Raw genomic sequence first — 14,969 nt, 5'->3', positions numbered from 1 at the left:
GGGGAAAAAAAAAAAAAAAAAAAAAAAAACCTACGTTGTTTGTGGTCGACGCCGATTTCTTCGGACGCATCAAGTTGGTCATTATATCACCCTTCATAAGCATTATTTCCTGGTAATCAAAAAGAGAAATGTCATGCCGAAGGACTGGACTGCGTCATCTCACATAATTTCAAGCATCTAGCTTATGAATTCTGAGCAAAGAGCACTTGAAAAACCAAGTCGCACTTGAGAAACCAAGTCGCCAGATCGTCATTTTTCACCTAATCTTTCAGAGTATGAAAAACATGCAGAAAATCCCATCAACAGTAGACAAATGGCTGGCATGTGAATTTCGAGGTTATGCCCTTATTATAAATGGTTAGTTTTACTTCCGGATCGTTTAGCTTAATGAAGCCTACCTCGAGTCCCTAAGCTTTACTACACAAAACATCAATCTGAAGCTTTTAAGTCAGCATCACCCCATCCTCTGAGTCCTCTATCAAAATTAAAAATTGAAAGTGCAATCAAAGTTTAACTGTTATACAAGAAAATAAGCGTGTAGCACATATCTCCTGATTTGAAAACAAGCTAACTGTTGCATGGTTTATAGCTCCTCTCTCAAACCTATCTTTTCATAGCTCCCCATCTGCTTCATCATCATCGTCATTCAGCTGAACACTGCTTTACACAAACAAGGTGGCAACTGTTTATTACGTATTGAAACTATAATATTTCACAAATCTGCCAAAATGGTCAAATGACGAAAAGGAAAACGTAATCTAAAACAGTGGCTATGGTTTTCGTCTTTATCACAAATAGGAACCGCCATCTAGACTCTGAGGTAGGTTAAATTCATAGGTCACTGTTATATAAAAAGTACTTTAGGTTACATATCATTATTTTAGATGTTCTAAAAATAACGCTTGTTCTGCTTTCTAAATCCACCAATACTTATTTTGAAATCAATAATCGAAAGAGGTAGTTAAAGCTCCCTTTGATAAACATTTAGTTTTAGATTTTTTGAACACTAAGCTTATTAAACTCACTTTCACCTATAAGTTCATTTATTTTGTTATCCACTTTCTACCATCGTTTTCAAAAACCAAGCTAGGTCTTCAAAACTAGAAAGGGAACAAACCAAGCTAGGCCTTAGAATTCAAATATTTCTTTTAAGAAATGTGAAAACCACAGTGTTGAAATTAAGAGGGAACAAACATAAATTTAAAAAACAGAACTAAAAACAAATTCATTATCCAATAGACCTAAGAGAACTATTTTGATGGAGCAGTTAAGTACTACAATAACTAATTCTTTAATCAGTGCAGAATGAACATTTTTATCACAAGATCAACTTCATAGTCAAATTAACATTTGAAATTGATATAAAAGCACTTTTCAGAGGTTCACGAACAGCAAATTAAGAGTTACCTCGCCTTGCTGCAATGCCTGCTCAAATCATGGCATAGTACTTTGCTAACAGCACCTGGTCTGACAGATCCTTTCTTAATCAACTCTGCCAACTGCAGGTTCATCAATATCAAGAAATTGCTTAGATCTGTTGAGAGGGAAAAAAGAATTAAAAGAAAAAGAAATTATTCATAGGCAAACATGTCAACTTACATCATCTTCTGTTTCCTCTAATAATCTGTTTCGATAATAAACAACAACATTAGATTGGGAAAATCATAAATCTAAATGAACCAGCTTAATTATAATCGCTGAATAATCATCACAAAATACAGTCTCACCTCCCACAATAAGTTGATATATCTTTTGAATAAGCCCGAGCTTCTTGTTTATCTGTTACAATGAAAGCAAATAAATGTTTGCATTATAACAAACAAGCAAAAAGAATTTCATATGCAAACGCAGCAAGCTATAAATATCAGTCATCTACAAGAAAGTGAATTTGGAGAATGACCAAGATCTAAATAAATTCAGTCCAGGCCACTTGTGATTCTTGTTATGCATCAAGTGCACGATAGTTAGCTATCAAACATTCAACAACTGGAGTAAAAGTTTCAAGTGTCAATTTCAGTAGCCAAAACACACACACACACAACAACAACAATAACAAAAATAACAAATAAACAAATAAACAAACAACAAAAACAAAAACAAAAGAAACATAGGTTTATTGAGTAGGAACTCATTGAAAAATAGAAGCTTAAATTTGCCACACACTTGTCAAGTTGTCCCAGTCATCCACTTTGATCCACTGTTTTCCAGTTGAATCTGTCTGCACCAAGAACAGATGAAACAATTATCTCACAAAATAAGCCCCCCGACTGTCAGAAATTAACCAATCTTCTAGAGTCCAATCCAACTAAGATCAAATAGTTAATTTCAAAGAGAAGTACCTTCTCGATAGTGTAATCTTGCATCTTTTCACAAAGCCCGTCCAGGAGTTCAACAACTCTTAGCTCACTGACCCTGCAGAAATTTAAGCTTACAATTTACAAATATGAAAACTGTAACTAAGAATAATCAGTTTTAATAACCTTTAACACGTAAAGAGTTCTTTAATGTTTACCACATTAAAATCATAAATTGAACTATACGTCTGTATCTCAATAATAAAGTAAGATTTCAAAATAATTCAAGCAATTAAAATCAGAATTATTGCGACTCTTTATCCAGTAATGAAATTGTACAAGAAAATTTTGCTTCATATTAATAACAGTCTCTGTTCTGCGTAATTGATATCAAACATTATTAACTGCGCGACTATTTGGAATTTTAACAGTATCGATATCACCTTCTTCATTTACCGGCCTTTCTACAAGCTACTCTTCCCCCCATAGATGTCAGCCCAACATATATTACTACTGAACTATTTAAACAGTTCATCTATCCATTATCACCGCTGCATTTTGTTACATATTAATAAGAAATGTTCTAAACGTGCCAAGGGAAAAAGAGCAGCCTGAAAATCGGGAGGTTGGTGTTTTACCTGTAGTCAATCACCTTCCCCTTACGCTGACCTTTAGAATCCAACCGATGTCTCATATCTAAATGATTCCTCGGTTTTTCCTAGTTAAACATGTAATTACTTTTTGGTTATTGGAGCCCCACTATAACACTTAGAAACCGTCTAAAACTGTGGTTGAATTTTTCTATAGAAAGGAACATCGCCTTACATTGGAAAGTCCACGTTCTATCTCTTCCTGCGAACAATAATTACGGAAGTTAGGTCCCCTTTCGTATATCTACTAGTTAGCATTAGCGATGCTAAGCGGGATTACGATCAATTCAGCATTAGCAAGAGAAATTACTTAGACATCCAATAAGAAAATGAAGTTATCCACCAAAGAAAAGGAACACATACAACTAAGTTGAAACCAAACTATAAGACAATGCAACAGAGAAGGATGACTAGAAAGTAAAAGCCAATCCAAAAACAGTAAAAGACAGTGATCAGATTCAGGCACGCGCCACATAAAAATATGCAAAACGATGAAGGACTTTCACGATTCGGAGACCAAACAAAAAAGAAAAAAAAAACAACAACAAAAATAATCCAAAGGGGAACAGAGAATTGTTAAGAACAAGAACTTACGGCAACGGCATTGCAAGCGGCGCATTTGTCATCAATGCAATTGACAACACCGAAGTAGATCGCCATTAACAATAGAACCCACGCGTTGGATTTCATCGTCGTTTACGCTTGGTCCGATCCAAGTCCTGATTTTCACCTCTCTCCGATCTCCGATCTCCTCCAGAGCTTCTCCAAACATTTGCTAATCTGAAATGACAACAAAACGAAGCAAGAAAATGGCGGTCTCCTTGACGAATCTATGGGCTTGACGAATCTATGGGCTTGACGAATCTATGGGCTTGACTCAAGAAGTACAGGGCCGAGTCTAAATTGCAGTCTTCCCACTTACAGGCCTTCAGCCCATTGAGGTCCAAATAGTGCCCATAATGGGGACTCGGATAATGGCCCATCGATGGAAGTATTGCAATTGTCCCCAACTTTTCAGGCGATGGTTATCGATCTCTACGTCATCCAAACTCTAATTCTAACGCAAATTTACATTTTTGGTGCACTATGCCATTGTATTGATCTCTACCTGAGGCAGGCGATGGTTATTTATATTTCACTTTTTTACAAAACAAATTGACACGGTTGTTGTGCTTCTGACATGGTCGTAATTGAGAAGGTATCAGAGCGATTGGATAATAGGATTCACCTCGAAGACTTATAGACGAAATAATGGATATAAGCTATCCTTAACTCAATTTGTTCTTTAGAGTTGGGAGCAGAAATGTATTTGAAAGAATTTCAGAGTTGCTTTGCTTGTTACATCTTCAAAATATTGTGTCTTTCATAACAAATGCAAGGAATATTTCGCCAATTTGGCTCTGTTTACAACAGCTAGAATAACTCATCAATCTGCCTTTCTTAAGTATCATCTATTCGAGGCAACACATTGTGGGCGTGCAAATGCATGCGCGATCTTGCATCTAACTTGCCCCCAAAAGAGAACCAAGAGAAGCGTGTTTTCTTTTTCAAAGCATGTCATCAACATAGACAATGTCTGAAATAAATACATAAACCACCACCACAACATACAAAAATATGACCATCCAACGCATGTTCTTCCAAGCCATAAAAGCAGATAAAATGGCACACGGCTCATTATAATGAACAAGTCAAAGTGGGGGAAAACAAGAGAATCGATTCAAATGTAAACTCAAACAGGATCTCTGATGCTTAAAAAGCTCTCCAATTGTCGGAGCTTTTCTTCGGACTTTGACTCTCTGATGAGACTTTAAACGGGCCAGAGGTACCAAATGGATCTGTATCATCAAAAGAGAAGGCGCCATGGCCGTGGCCGAAATCTCTGGAGCTGTCAATGGAGTCAAACCTGGCGTGCCTCTGGCTACTCTGGCCGAAGTCCACGCTACTACTCATAGAATCAAACCTTGAGAACTTCTCTTGATTGTGGCCAAAATCTCGAGAACTGCTTATTGAATCGAACCTCGTGAACTTCTCACGTTGCGGAGAAAAGCTGCCATCCTGCATGCTGAAAGAATCAAACCTGGAGGAATGGTCAAAGAAGTGATCCCCCACATCGCTGTAACGAGGGGAAGAGTTGCCGAATCTAGAGAGGGGAGTGGGAGGGACAGAATCATCAAAAAATGGGCTTTTTCTCTGAAAGAAGCTATCTGCATTCGGGGATCCTGTTTTGACGGAGCTAGTATCAAAATCACTGTTTCCAAAGAAATCTCTGTGCTTTTCAGAGTCTGGCTCCTGTGTGATCGCAACAAATAAAAAGAGAGAAGTAAGTGTTTTGTGGCATGGCTGAAATCCCATATGCAATCAACATGACACTGGAATTGGAGAGAACATCATGGACAACCATGATCTCAAATTGAGCAATAACAGAACTACGTGTAAAATCAGCAACCCAGACACTCGGCAGGTTAAAAGCATCCGTCATAATGACTCTTCTGCATGTAACCTTTACAATTAAATCAGTACGTTCCCCATTATAAATTTTTTAAAGCCAAACTGGCAATCTCATCCCGACTAGATGGAGGAAAGTACAATTAACACTCCAGTTATTTTCAATGACTATCTACCAATCAACTATTGATCGAAAGTTCATCTACCAGGATTAAACATCTAAAATTCTTCAGCAACATAACTTATCAGATAACTGTCTATTTTGAACAATATTCCATCATCTTAGAAATTACCACCCAGGATGCAGAATGAGTCCTAAAAACAGATCTAACATGGCTATACTTCGGTGCCCACAGCACCCTTAATTTTGGAAGGGGAGGACCAGTAGGCATATCTCTACCACAATTTACCTTTTAAAATGAAAAAAACTGAACTACTTCTAAGTCATACCATGTTCCACATCATTGCTTTTACTAAAATGAAATACAAGGGCATGCATGCAATTCTCGGAGAACAGATGGGAACATGAAAAGACCAAGAGCATGTTCATGAACAAATTTTATTCTCTCCGGCTCCCTCCCTCTCTCTCTCTCTCTCTCTCTCTCTTTTTTTTACTTGAGCATTCAAGCTTCAAGAGGTCTCCTCTGGAAAATTATAGCCAATGAAACAATTTTTGCTATTTATCCTTCTTACACGCTTAAAAAAGAAGACTCTCTATAAATCGTTGAATGATGTTTTAAGTTTTCATAATGTTCATCAGTGAAATAATTTAATATATGAAACAAACTGTAAACAGAAACAAAAATACTATATCCACAGTACTTTCAAAAGCAAGAGAGAAAAAATCTTTAATGATTATACTCGAGATCTTTTTCTTTTGAAAAAAATAGTTTTCTATAATAAACCCAAATAGAACTCTAGATCTACCAAACCCAGAAAGGCAACATAAAAAATCTAATTTTCAAGCTCACCTTGGTATTAACTGGTTTTATTCCCCAAACTGAGTCCACATCATCATTATTGTCAAATGCGCCCCAAGCGGACTCATTAAAATTTCTGAGGCCATAAAAAAAACAGAGAACCATAAAATAAATAAGACCAATGAATGAAAGAGCTGCATGAAGTTACAAGTATAAAAAATTATGAGTTCGTTATTACCTATATGCTTCCGAACTCTTTTCATAACCTGCATCTGAAAATTCATGAGAAGGGCTTTCGAGAGATGTTTTTGCAGCAGGACTGCCATATGGACTTTTAGCTAATTCATCTTCGCTGTGACTATACACAGAATCACTCTCAAGGCCATGATTGATGGTACTCAAGGAGTTCCCTGTTTTCTCATTGGCATTTGACGATGAATCAGGAGTCGAATTATAATCTGCTAGACCCTTTTCTCCCTGACTTTCTGACATTTTTGGTTTTGAGGCAGAAACACCTTTTGTATCGAAGTTAAGATCATTGGAAAATCCTGAAAGGTATATTAATTAACTGATATCAACAAAACATATGATGTATTTCCATCAAATTACCAGTCAAAGTATGCCGGCAATGAATTGAGACCAAAAACTGCAACATTGCAAGTGCAGAGAAGCAAATAACTTGTCAAGAACCACTTTTATACCTTCATCTTCAAATTTATCCCATTCTTCATCCCAAATAGCTGCATCATCCGGAATTCCAGGTTGCCAACCTAACAAATCCATCATGAAAAATGTCATTAATGGAAACCAAATACATCAAGTCACTTCAGACGTGAACGGATCATATCATGCCACAAATGATATACAATCTGTACAGGAACAAAATGTACCAAACATTTCGTAGACAACTTTTAAAAAAAATAAAAAATAAATAAAGAGAAGATCCTTGAAAGGAAGTGATATGATTAAAAGAAATATTTGAAAGCACATCCAAAAGGAATCTAGATAGAAGATGCAAAAGTACAAATCCCAGGCTAATGTGAGGCTAATACCTACTGGAAGCTCGATTATAGCAGCCGATTTAACATCAAATCCATGTTTCTTACAACGTTCAGTTAAAGCCTTTATGAGCTCCTCAATATCAGATTGTATTCGATCAGCTCGGACCTGAAGAGGCAGAAAAGAATCAGTATCGGACAACTGCACAGGATAGCCGTTGGCAAACTGAAGCACGCAGCTATCTAGAAAAATCAGACCTGGAGGATACCATCAGCACTTCCTCCTTGTTCTATATTAATAATTGCTTGATGCAACTCTGTCTTCCTTTCCTGGAAGAATGTCAAATAATAGGGGAATGTAAAACCACAAATGAAACAACAAAACTCAAATGCGGCTAAGGTCAAGATTTGTTTCCTGAAGGGTAAGCATATGGCCATGTGGCTTAAAATGATCATTTTGCCCAGCCTGCATCTTTTCTGGTTATCAAGCAATGTAAACTTTTATGGTTTTCTTTCATTGATTAGATGCACGTGCACCCAATCAACTCTCCCTAAAAAAAGTTGCATATTGTAAACTCAAACTTCATGAAATTTGTGTATTTAATTAAGTTCGGTTAACACGCCTATAAATGAATAATATTGATTGATTGTATGCGCCAACTTTTTGTATTAAGTCCATTTAAATGCATCATATGTACTTCCTTTTTTTGCGCAAAATCACATATACACTAACATAGACACGCATATGAATGAAATAATATGAGGTAAAAAAATATCCTTATATCAAGAATTGATAAATAAAGGAACTTGAAAACAAAATAAAGTGGCCTCCTTTGACTTGTTTTTTTAGTTGTTTACTTTAAGAATGAGAATAATTTAAAAGAGAACTGTAATTTACTTTTAAATAGGACAAACAGTGGTTTATGAATATGGTAAGTGATCCACTGCAGCTATTCTATTAACTACCAATAATATACTGCATTCAAATTCTCATTTTTCATCAATTAAACGATTAGTATCAATGATGAATACTAGCAACTTCCAGAAAAAGAAAAAGAGATAGCTGGATAAGGATAATGAATCAAGATAAAGAAACTTTCTGGTTAACCACTGAATATTGACAGCCACGATACGATTAACCAGCCAGCTCTAGTAGATGCAATAAAAAGGTTGGAGAAGAAGCAGATGAATTCAGGTACAAAATCAAAGTACAGTTTTAAGAGGTGGATTTTTACTTGAACATCACGATATTTTGCTTCTTCAATGGTTAACTTAGATGCTATTTCAGCCACTTGCTTGTACTTCTCTTCATATTTCTTTCCTAAGGATTCTGCCTGCAATATAAAGCCATAGTGCGAAGAAAACTTAAATTTAACGAACCCAAAAAAAAAAAAAAAAAAAAAAAAAGAAATAGAAAATACCTCACTCTTGTCAGCAGATCCCCTTTCTGTGATCTCATTTAATCTATTATTACATCTGCTCTTATGTAGAACCTGAAAAGAAGAAGACAATTATTACATGGAACTAATTACACGCGTAAAAGAAAATACTCAGAAAATATTTTTGAACAAATTTAGCATTTACGCTGAAGCCCCAAGATAAGGGCTCACACCCATCCCCGATCTATGGGCCAAATTGTGGTATTGAGATATTTGCCTGGACTTCAGGCCTAACAATTCTATTCGAGCCACTCTTTAAAAAAAAAAAAAAATGAATAACCGAGCTTTCATTGAAAAAATGAAAAAATTCATGGGTGCACAATAATAAAACCCGAAAATGGGAGAAAAAAAGATCTATTAAGTCCAAGTTAGAACTTGAGCACCCTCAATGCGAGTATAAGTCTCCATCTCTGAATCAAGTCATCAATTGCAATCAAGCCCAAATTAGAAGGTCGTATAGAGTATGTTCAAGTGGGATCCTATGGTTGGTTCAACAATTAAAACTCCAAAAGAAAAAGAAGCCCATAGCCTAACAGAGCATGCTGTTAATTTGTCTCTGTTCAGGGAGTCAGATTCAAGTTGGAACATGGTAGAGAAATAGAGGTTTGAAAAGACTGATTGACTTCTTGACACGAAACAAAGAGACATCCAGGTGTTGTGGACTCCAGGAAGAATGCCCGGGACCTTAGATTTAGAAGGATCCTCAATGATAGCGAAGCAGTTGAATGGGCAACTTGATGTAGGGGCTGCTTGTAGTTATTGTCTTAAACAAAGAGACTGATATTTGGTTTGTTTGGTTAAGTTGGTTGGTTTACTGTGGGGTTAAACCTAGTTGTTTTACTTCTATAAATTGTCCCTTTGGCTATTGTATTCAAATATACGTTTCTTTGGATAAAATCTTGGAGTATTTTTTATACATCACAGCTCTAAAAGATATTTTGATGGAGTTAAAAACCCATTTCTGATGCTGATGGCAGAACTTGAGCATGAGATAAAACAGGGAGTTTTTTCAGTAAATCAATATATGGTCCCTCATGAATAATGTGGAGATTATTCCCAGGCCCATTACTAAATTTTTAAGGAGTCCTAAAATACCCAAAAAGTGAAAGGTTTCATCTAAATAGTATTTGTTAGAGTGATAAAACCAGAAAAAACACCCTATCCCTAATGCAACCTCCCTCCAAACTGGCCTATTTTATGCAAAGATTGGATTGAAGATTAGAATCATCTCCCTTTTCATTGCGCTTTTGCATGATATACTTGGCAGACTGATTAATTTTGCTTCGAATGTCAGAGTGCTGCCTCCCTAGCATCATTGACTCATCTTGGTTCAATTGGCTCAATTCAGAAATTCAAGGTCAAAGCCGGAGTTTTGTGGATCAAAAGTCAGTTAGCAATTTTTTGCCAATTTAGTGCAGAAGAAACAAAATTTTCTTAAATATCTGCAGCGATGGATATACGGTCGGACAATATTTTCTTCTAATAAAAAATAAAATAAAAATCTTCAACGTTCCTGAACTGCAATTTAATTCAATTAATTCTGGCAAAGAAAAATAAAGGAAATGACATATCAACATGCTCAAAGTAGTTTTCATTGCACCAAACATGGGAATGCCAAGTGGATTGGGTGGTTCATGACTGTCAGTCATAGATAGGTGCTTAGAAAGGGAGTATTTATTAAATCAAATTTATTCAGAAACTTACATGTTTTAAAATTAAGTGATTAGATCTAGTTGTGAACTCATACAGAGCTAATGACTACTATACAATTATACCCGTTCTAGCCTTTGAGTAACCATTATTGGCACACAATATAAAGAAAAAAAAAATATGTGTAAATTTGTAGAAGTAAACTAATACTAGGAATTGCGTATTGAACACATACTATTAAGAAACTGAGAGCAAAGAGCAACAAAGAGTACTTACAATTTCCTGCATCATCGTGCGATAGAATTTAATCTTTTCTTTTGAGTCCAAAATAACATTCGCTGTCTCTCCAACCTATCAAGGATGAAACAAGAAACATTAGAGAGAATAATGCTACATAGCAGGTGAAAACATGTTAACCATGAATTCACGAGGAAAACAAGAAAAGAAAAGATATTAAGGGGAAATTTTAAAAAGAGTAAAAAAATAGAACCCATCAACAAGCAAGTAATGGAATTCCACATTCACAACAAGAAAAAACTAGGTCCTCTCCAAAGAAAGGTCATGAAAGTTAGCAGATAGATATAAGGAAATACCATTTTCCCAGATGCTGCTGTAGCATCTTGAGCATTTAAACTAGCCGAATTTTGTTGGCCCTTCTCAGAATCGTCCAGAAATGAATCCTCCAACACTGGAGCCCTTGATTTCTGCTCATTGGATAGTTTAGCACCATCGACCTTCGAAGCAAGTACATTTGTTGGGGGCCTCAATCCTACAGTTGGTGCCATTGACCGAGCAGTGACCTGAGGTTGCTGCTGTCCAAATCCTAATTTCAACGGAGGAAAAGTTATATAAAAATACAAAAATGAGAGAAAAAGAGGGCAAAAGAAAATAAGCACAGCTAACAACTCTGGTAAGTACCAGGACGAGGACCCCAAGCTGCATTCGGATGGACAATGTTAGATTGTCCTGTCATGGACAACAGAGTCTCATCAAACATAAGATTACTTGGAAGCACAGCTGGAAGAGGTCGACCTTCCCTGTAACGTTCCATGAGATATAAAGCAAAACAAAACTCTCTAAGAGAAAGCATGCTGTCATTGTCTTGATCAGATAAGTCCCACACCTGCTTCAAGACCTCTGAGAATATGAAACATGGCTCAAGTGTTATAACAAATTAAAAGGATATTCATAAAAGCAAATTTACAAGAGCTTCAGTGAAACAAGGAGAAATCAGGACATGGGCATAACTTCATAGGGATTACAGAAAAGTATAAGCCAATTTCTTAAGCTAAAACTATCTTCATGGTATTACATTAGAAAGCAAATATGTTTGCAAATACTCAAATTGTATCTAAATGCACAATATAAAAAGAGTCGTTGAGTAAAAGGCAATGCTAAATCTTTTTGTATATCAAGGTGAAAACAACCATAACCTCTAAACTTGTAGCATAACTTTAAACATATTCATTGAGCACATATGTTCATTTCCCCTTTTTTCTGTGTGATACATAAACAGGAGAAACAGGAAACCCTAAATTGCTTGATTGCTGCTTGAAATAAGTAACTTGTGCTTCATCTACTAAGTGAGATTACATTCTAGATCTAAAAATTAAACATTAAAAAATAAAAGAACAAAGGAAGTCTATACCTCTAGGTAATCTCCAACTTAAAAATAGATTCCGTGCCTGCTCACCGGTAATTCTACCATCTCTGTCAGTGTCTACTTCCATAAAAACTTTTGTGTACTTCTGAACATCAGTTGGTTTCATTTTTGGCCAAGTAAGCTGTGTATTTTCAGAAGTAGAGTTCCTGGCTCCAGTTGTGATCCCAGAAGATATAAGTGGTGATGGACTGGTTGCTCGAACCTCCTTGCTAGGTTCCAATGATGTCTGAGAGAGCTGCAACTGTGAATCAGATATTGGTCTTGAAACAAATGCACTCTGCAATGACTCCATGGAGTTGTGCTTACTTAAAGGCTGGGATACACTGGAACCTGCAACAATCGCTGATGGACCAGTACCATTATTGGCTGCATTGTTGAGTCCAGAAGATTCAGGTCTAGGTGGAGATGGAGTAACAGAAAACATGTCAGCACCAAATGCCGACTTAGAAGCAAATCCGTTACCAGTAACAGCTGGTGCTGTATTATTAGGCATAGACTGTGAAGTCATTAAAGCTGGTGATAACGATGTAGCTGGGGAAGGCACAGAAGGGCTAACTCCCCTAGGCCCAGCAGCAGGGCCACCACCTGGCGTGAGCCAACCATTTGGGTTTGGAAGATTTGAACCCAGTACATTTCCTCCTCCGGAGGATTCAGAAGCAGCAATAACCAGTTGCGTGTTGGAAGCAACAGCACCAGGTGTGCCTTGAGGTAACCTCATGGAAGGATTTGGCTGGGCTGAAACATACTGCGGATTCACACCCACGTTTGGAACCCCTTGTCCCCTAAAGCCAAAATTTTGAGGTGCCGTTGGCGCAGGCATACTCATCTGTGGAGGAGATGCAGCAGTCACTGAAGTTGATTGAGTGACAGATACAGCCGAAAGATCAATCTTTGGTGGGGGGATTTTCGCTGCAGCAGGACCATATAGTGCTGCCTTAACAATTTCAGGTGTTAGCTCGCGCTTACTTTGAGCAACAGTTACGAGTCTGAGAGCATTATAAAATTCCAGTCGACCAAGGAAACCTGTTTTTCTCTGATCAGCATGCATCCATATCTGCAAGTAAAGAAGATAACCTAGATTGGCAAAACAATTTCCAGAAAGACAGATTTGTAAGCATGTTAGCATTTCTTATTAAGTGGTGCCAGTTGACAATGGCAACAATTAAAGGCATCATCTTTTATATCGTTAGATAGTTATTAGAGGAGGATGAAGTAAGAGGACAAGCCTCTCAACATAATAGCTTCAATAAAGACTATAAATACCAGTGGCTGAAACAGAATACAGATACAATACTGTTAAAGCTTGTATTGTACAAACGGACTAAATCAGCATCCGTTGGCCACATCACAAAATTGAAGTGCACAAATGCTGTCAATTCAATCTCATGGGGAAGTTATAAATTTCAATCACAGGTCTGACGATGGAATATGTGACAATTATATCTGAATATTAGATTTCAAGGGGTATAAAATTAAAATTAAAAAGGAAAACCTCAAGGAAAAACTTTAGATAGGAAATTAAACACCAGAACTTTCCTAGAAGATACTGGTAACCACCTAACTCACAAACACACCCTTCCACGAGGCGAAGACACTCATTTTTTAAAACCGAGAAACAAAGTAATGCTGTGAAAAAATAACAATTTATGGATTTCGAATTCGCAACCTAATACAAGTACATGAACACCATTGATCTAAGATAAATAACCCATGCGAAATCCGAATAAGAAAGAGTGACAGAGGGAGTATAGAGTGAAAAAGGGAACCTGCGCGAGAACATTTTTAGGCAAATTGGAGCCCTGAAAGAAAGCGACAGCTTCAGCTCCACTAATCCTTCCATCACCATCCAAATCGGCTCTCCGAAAGAAAGCGTCGAACTGATCCATATCAGTCCACCCTGGATTGGATCCCGCCGGTAGCACACACAAAAACACAGAAGATCAAACTTCCTTGTGACAATTCTCGTAGGCAGAAACGAAACTGTGATCCCACTCGAGCATAGACAATCCAAACACAACAGTTGAGAACAAACGCAGGCAAGTAAGGAGATGCTAGGTCTATGCAGAAATTGTAGTGTTAGTGGAGAGATGAGCGCACAGATGAGCTGTGGTCTGAAGCATTGGATCGAGGGAGAGTGGAAAGGTGGGAAAAGGAAAGAAGCCGCCAATATACCGAACAAGAAAAAGGAAGGAAAATGAAGGAAAATGAAGGAAAATTCAGGTAACGAGAACCATTTCTACATCCTTTACTTAGTGACCAGAAATAACATCCTTTACTTCTCTTATTTTAAATGAAATTAAAGGATAATAATTTTTTTAATACGAGAGACCTACATTTTCTTTTGACTAAATTGATAATAATGTCATTTAAAAAAAAATTCTTAAGAAAATGAAAACAATTAACATTTTATTTTAAAAATACCAAACTTTTTTAATAAAATAAAAAAAATTACATTTTCGGTTAGCACCATGTCTAAAAAAATACTCTTAGTATTTTAAAAGTAATATTAATGAATTTAAAAATAATCTATAAGGCGTTAATTTAGTAATTATCGGTAATAATGTTTTTAAACTTTTTTTTACAAAGAATATTAATGTCACTTGAAACGTTTTAAAGTTTTAAGTGTACATCTGAAATTAAGAGGGGATTTTTGGAAACAATATAGCTTCCAATTAAAACGAACTTGATTTTCTTATTAACCATTTATCAAAATTATTTAATGATTTATATGGTCATCAGACACTATTGGCACTATTGGAAACAATTTATAAATGCTTGTTTTTTCTCGAGAATTTGGAAAGGAAAACCTAAGCGTAATATACAAATTTACAACATAATAGAATAGAAAACAAAAAGATTCACTTTTTTAGGAAGGGTAAAAAAAAAAAAAAAAAAAAAAAAAAAAAA

General features: G+C 36.3%; 2 protein-coding genes across 3 annotated transcripts; both read right to left on the bottom strand.

The window, feature by feature from the left end:
* Window positions 1-318: 318 nt before the first annotated feature.
* LOC111443141 (protein canopy-1-like) lies at window positions 319-3,756 on the bottom strand. 2 transcript variants are annotated; one of them, XM_023080807.1, is made up of 9 exons: window positions 3,539-3,756; window positions 3,120-3,146; window positions 2,933-3,012; window positions 2,340-2,412; window positions 2,164-2,218; window positions 1,728-1,779; window positions 1,600-1,624; window positions 1,408-1,499; window positions 319-660 (listed from the first exon to the last, which is right to left on the bottom strand). In XM_023080807.1, the coding sequence occupies exons 1-9, from the start codon at window positions 3,632-3,634 to the stop codon at window positions 612-614; spliced, it is 549 nt and encodes a 182-aa protein (XP_022936575.1). In that variant the 5' UTR covers window positions 3,635-3,756; the 3' UTR covers window positions 319-611. The 2 variants fall into 2 exon arrangements, with proteins under 2 accessions (XP_022936575.1, XP_022936576.1); XM_023080808.1 differs by having other exon boundaries at window positions 319-657; window positions 3,539-3,755.
* A 688-nt stretch (window positions 3,757-4,444) lies between these two features.
* On the bottom strand, window positions 4,445-14,297 carry LOC111442981 (epidermal growth factor receptor substrate 15-like 1). The gene is made up of 13 exons (XM_023080561.1): window positions 13,829-14,297; window positions 12,048-13,116; window positions 11,318-11,536; window positions 10,993-11,222; window positions 10,676-10,750; window positions 8,732-8,803; window positions 8,546-8,644; window positions 7,569-7,640; window positions 7,365-7,479; window positions 7,014-7,082; window positions 6,551-6,860; window positions 6,364-6,448; window positions 4,445-5,236 (listed from the first exon to the last, which is right to left on the bottom strand). The coding sequence occupies exons 1-13, from the start codon at window positions 13,946-13,948 to the stop codon at window positions 4,697-4,699; spliced, it is 3,075 nt and encodes a 1,024-aa protein (XP_022936329.1). The 5' UTR covers window positions 13,949-14,297; the 3' UTR covers window positions 4,445-4,696.
* Between the last annotated feature and the right edge of the window lie 672 nt (window positions 14,298-14,969).

This window comes from Cucurbita moschata, unplaced genomic scaffold (assembly GCF_002738365.1).
Source record: "Cucurbita moschata cultivar Rifu unplaced genomic scaffold, Cmos_1.0 Cmo_Scf00005, whole genome shotgun sequence".
NCBI classification, from domain to species: Eukaryota; Viridiplantae; Streptophyta; class Magnoliopsida; order Cucurbitales; family Cucurbitaceae; genus Cucurbita; species Cucurbita moschata.
Note: the sequence above shows the minus strand (reverse complement) of the source record. Positions and strands in the feature narration are given on the sequence as shown.

What these genes read in the sequence shown, in the direction of transcription:
- LOC111443141 (XM_023080807.1), bottom strand. Translation starts at nt 3,634, where the DNA reads ATGAAATCCAACGCGTGGGTTCTATTGTTAATGGCGATCTACTTCGGT. An exon ending in TAGAACGTGGACTTTCCAAT is followed by an intron (nt 3,013 to 3,119) that starts GTAAGGCGATGT and finishes ATGTTTAACTAG; the next exon opens with GAAAAACCGAGGAATCATTT. An exon ending in AAGATTACACTATCGAGAAG is followed by an intron (nt 2,219 to 2,339) that starts GTACTTCTCTTT and finishes TTCTTGGTGCAG; the next exon opens with ACAGATTCAACTGGAAAACA.
- LOC111442981 (XM_023080561.1), bottom strand. Translation starts at nt 13,948, where the DNA reads ATGGATCAGTTCGACGCTTTCTTTCGGAGAGCCGATTTGGATGGTGAT. An exon ending in AGCTTGGGGTCCTCGTCCTG is followed by an intron (nt 11,223 to 11,317) that starts GTACTTACCAGA and finishes CGTTGAAATTAG; the next exon opens with GATTTGGACAGCAGCAACCT. An exon ending in TATAATCGAGCTTCCAGTAG is followed by an intron (nt 7,083 to 7,364) that starts GTATTAGCCTCA and finishes TGGATTTGTTAG; the next exon opens with GTTGGCAACCTGGAATTCCG.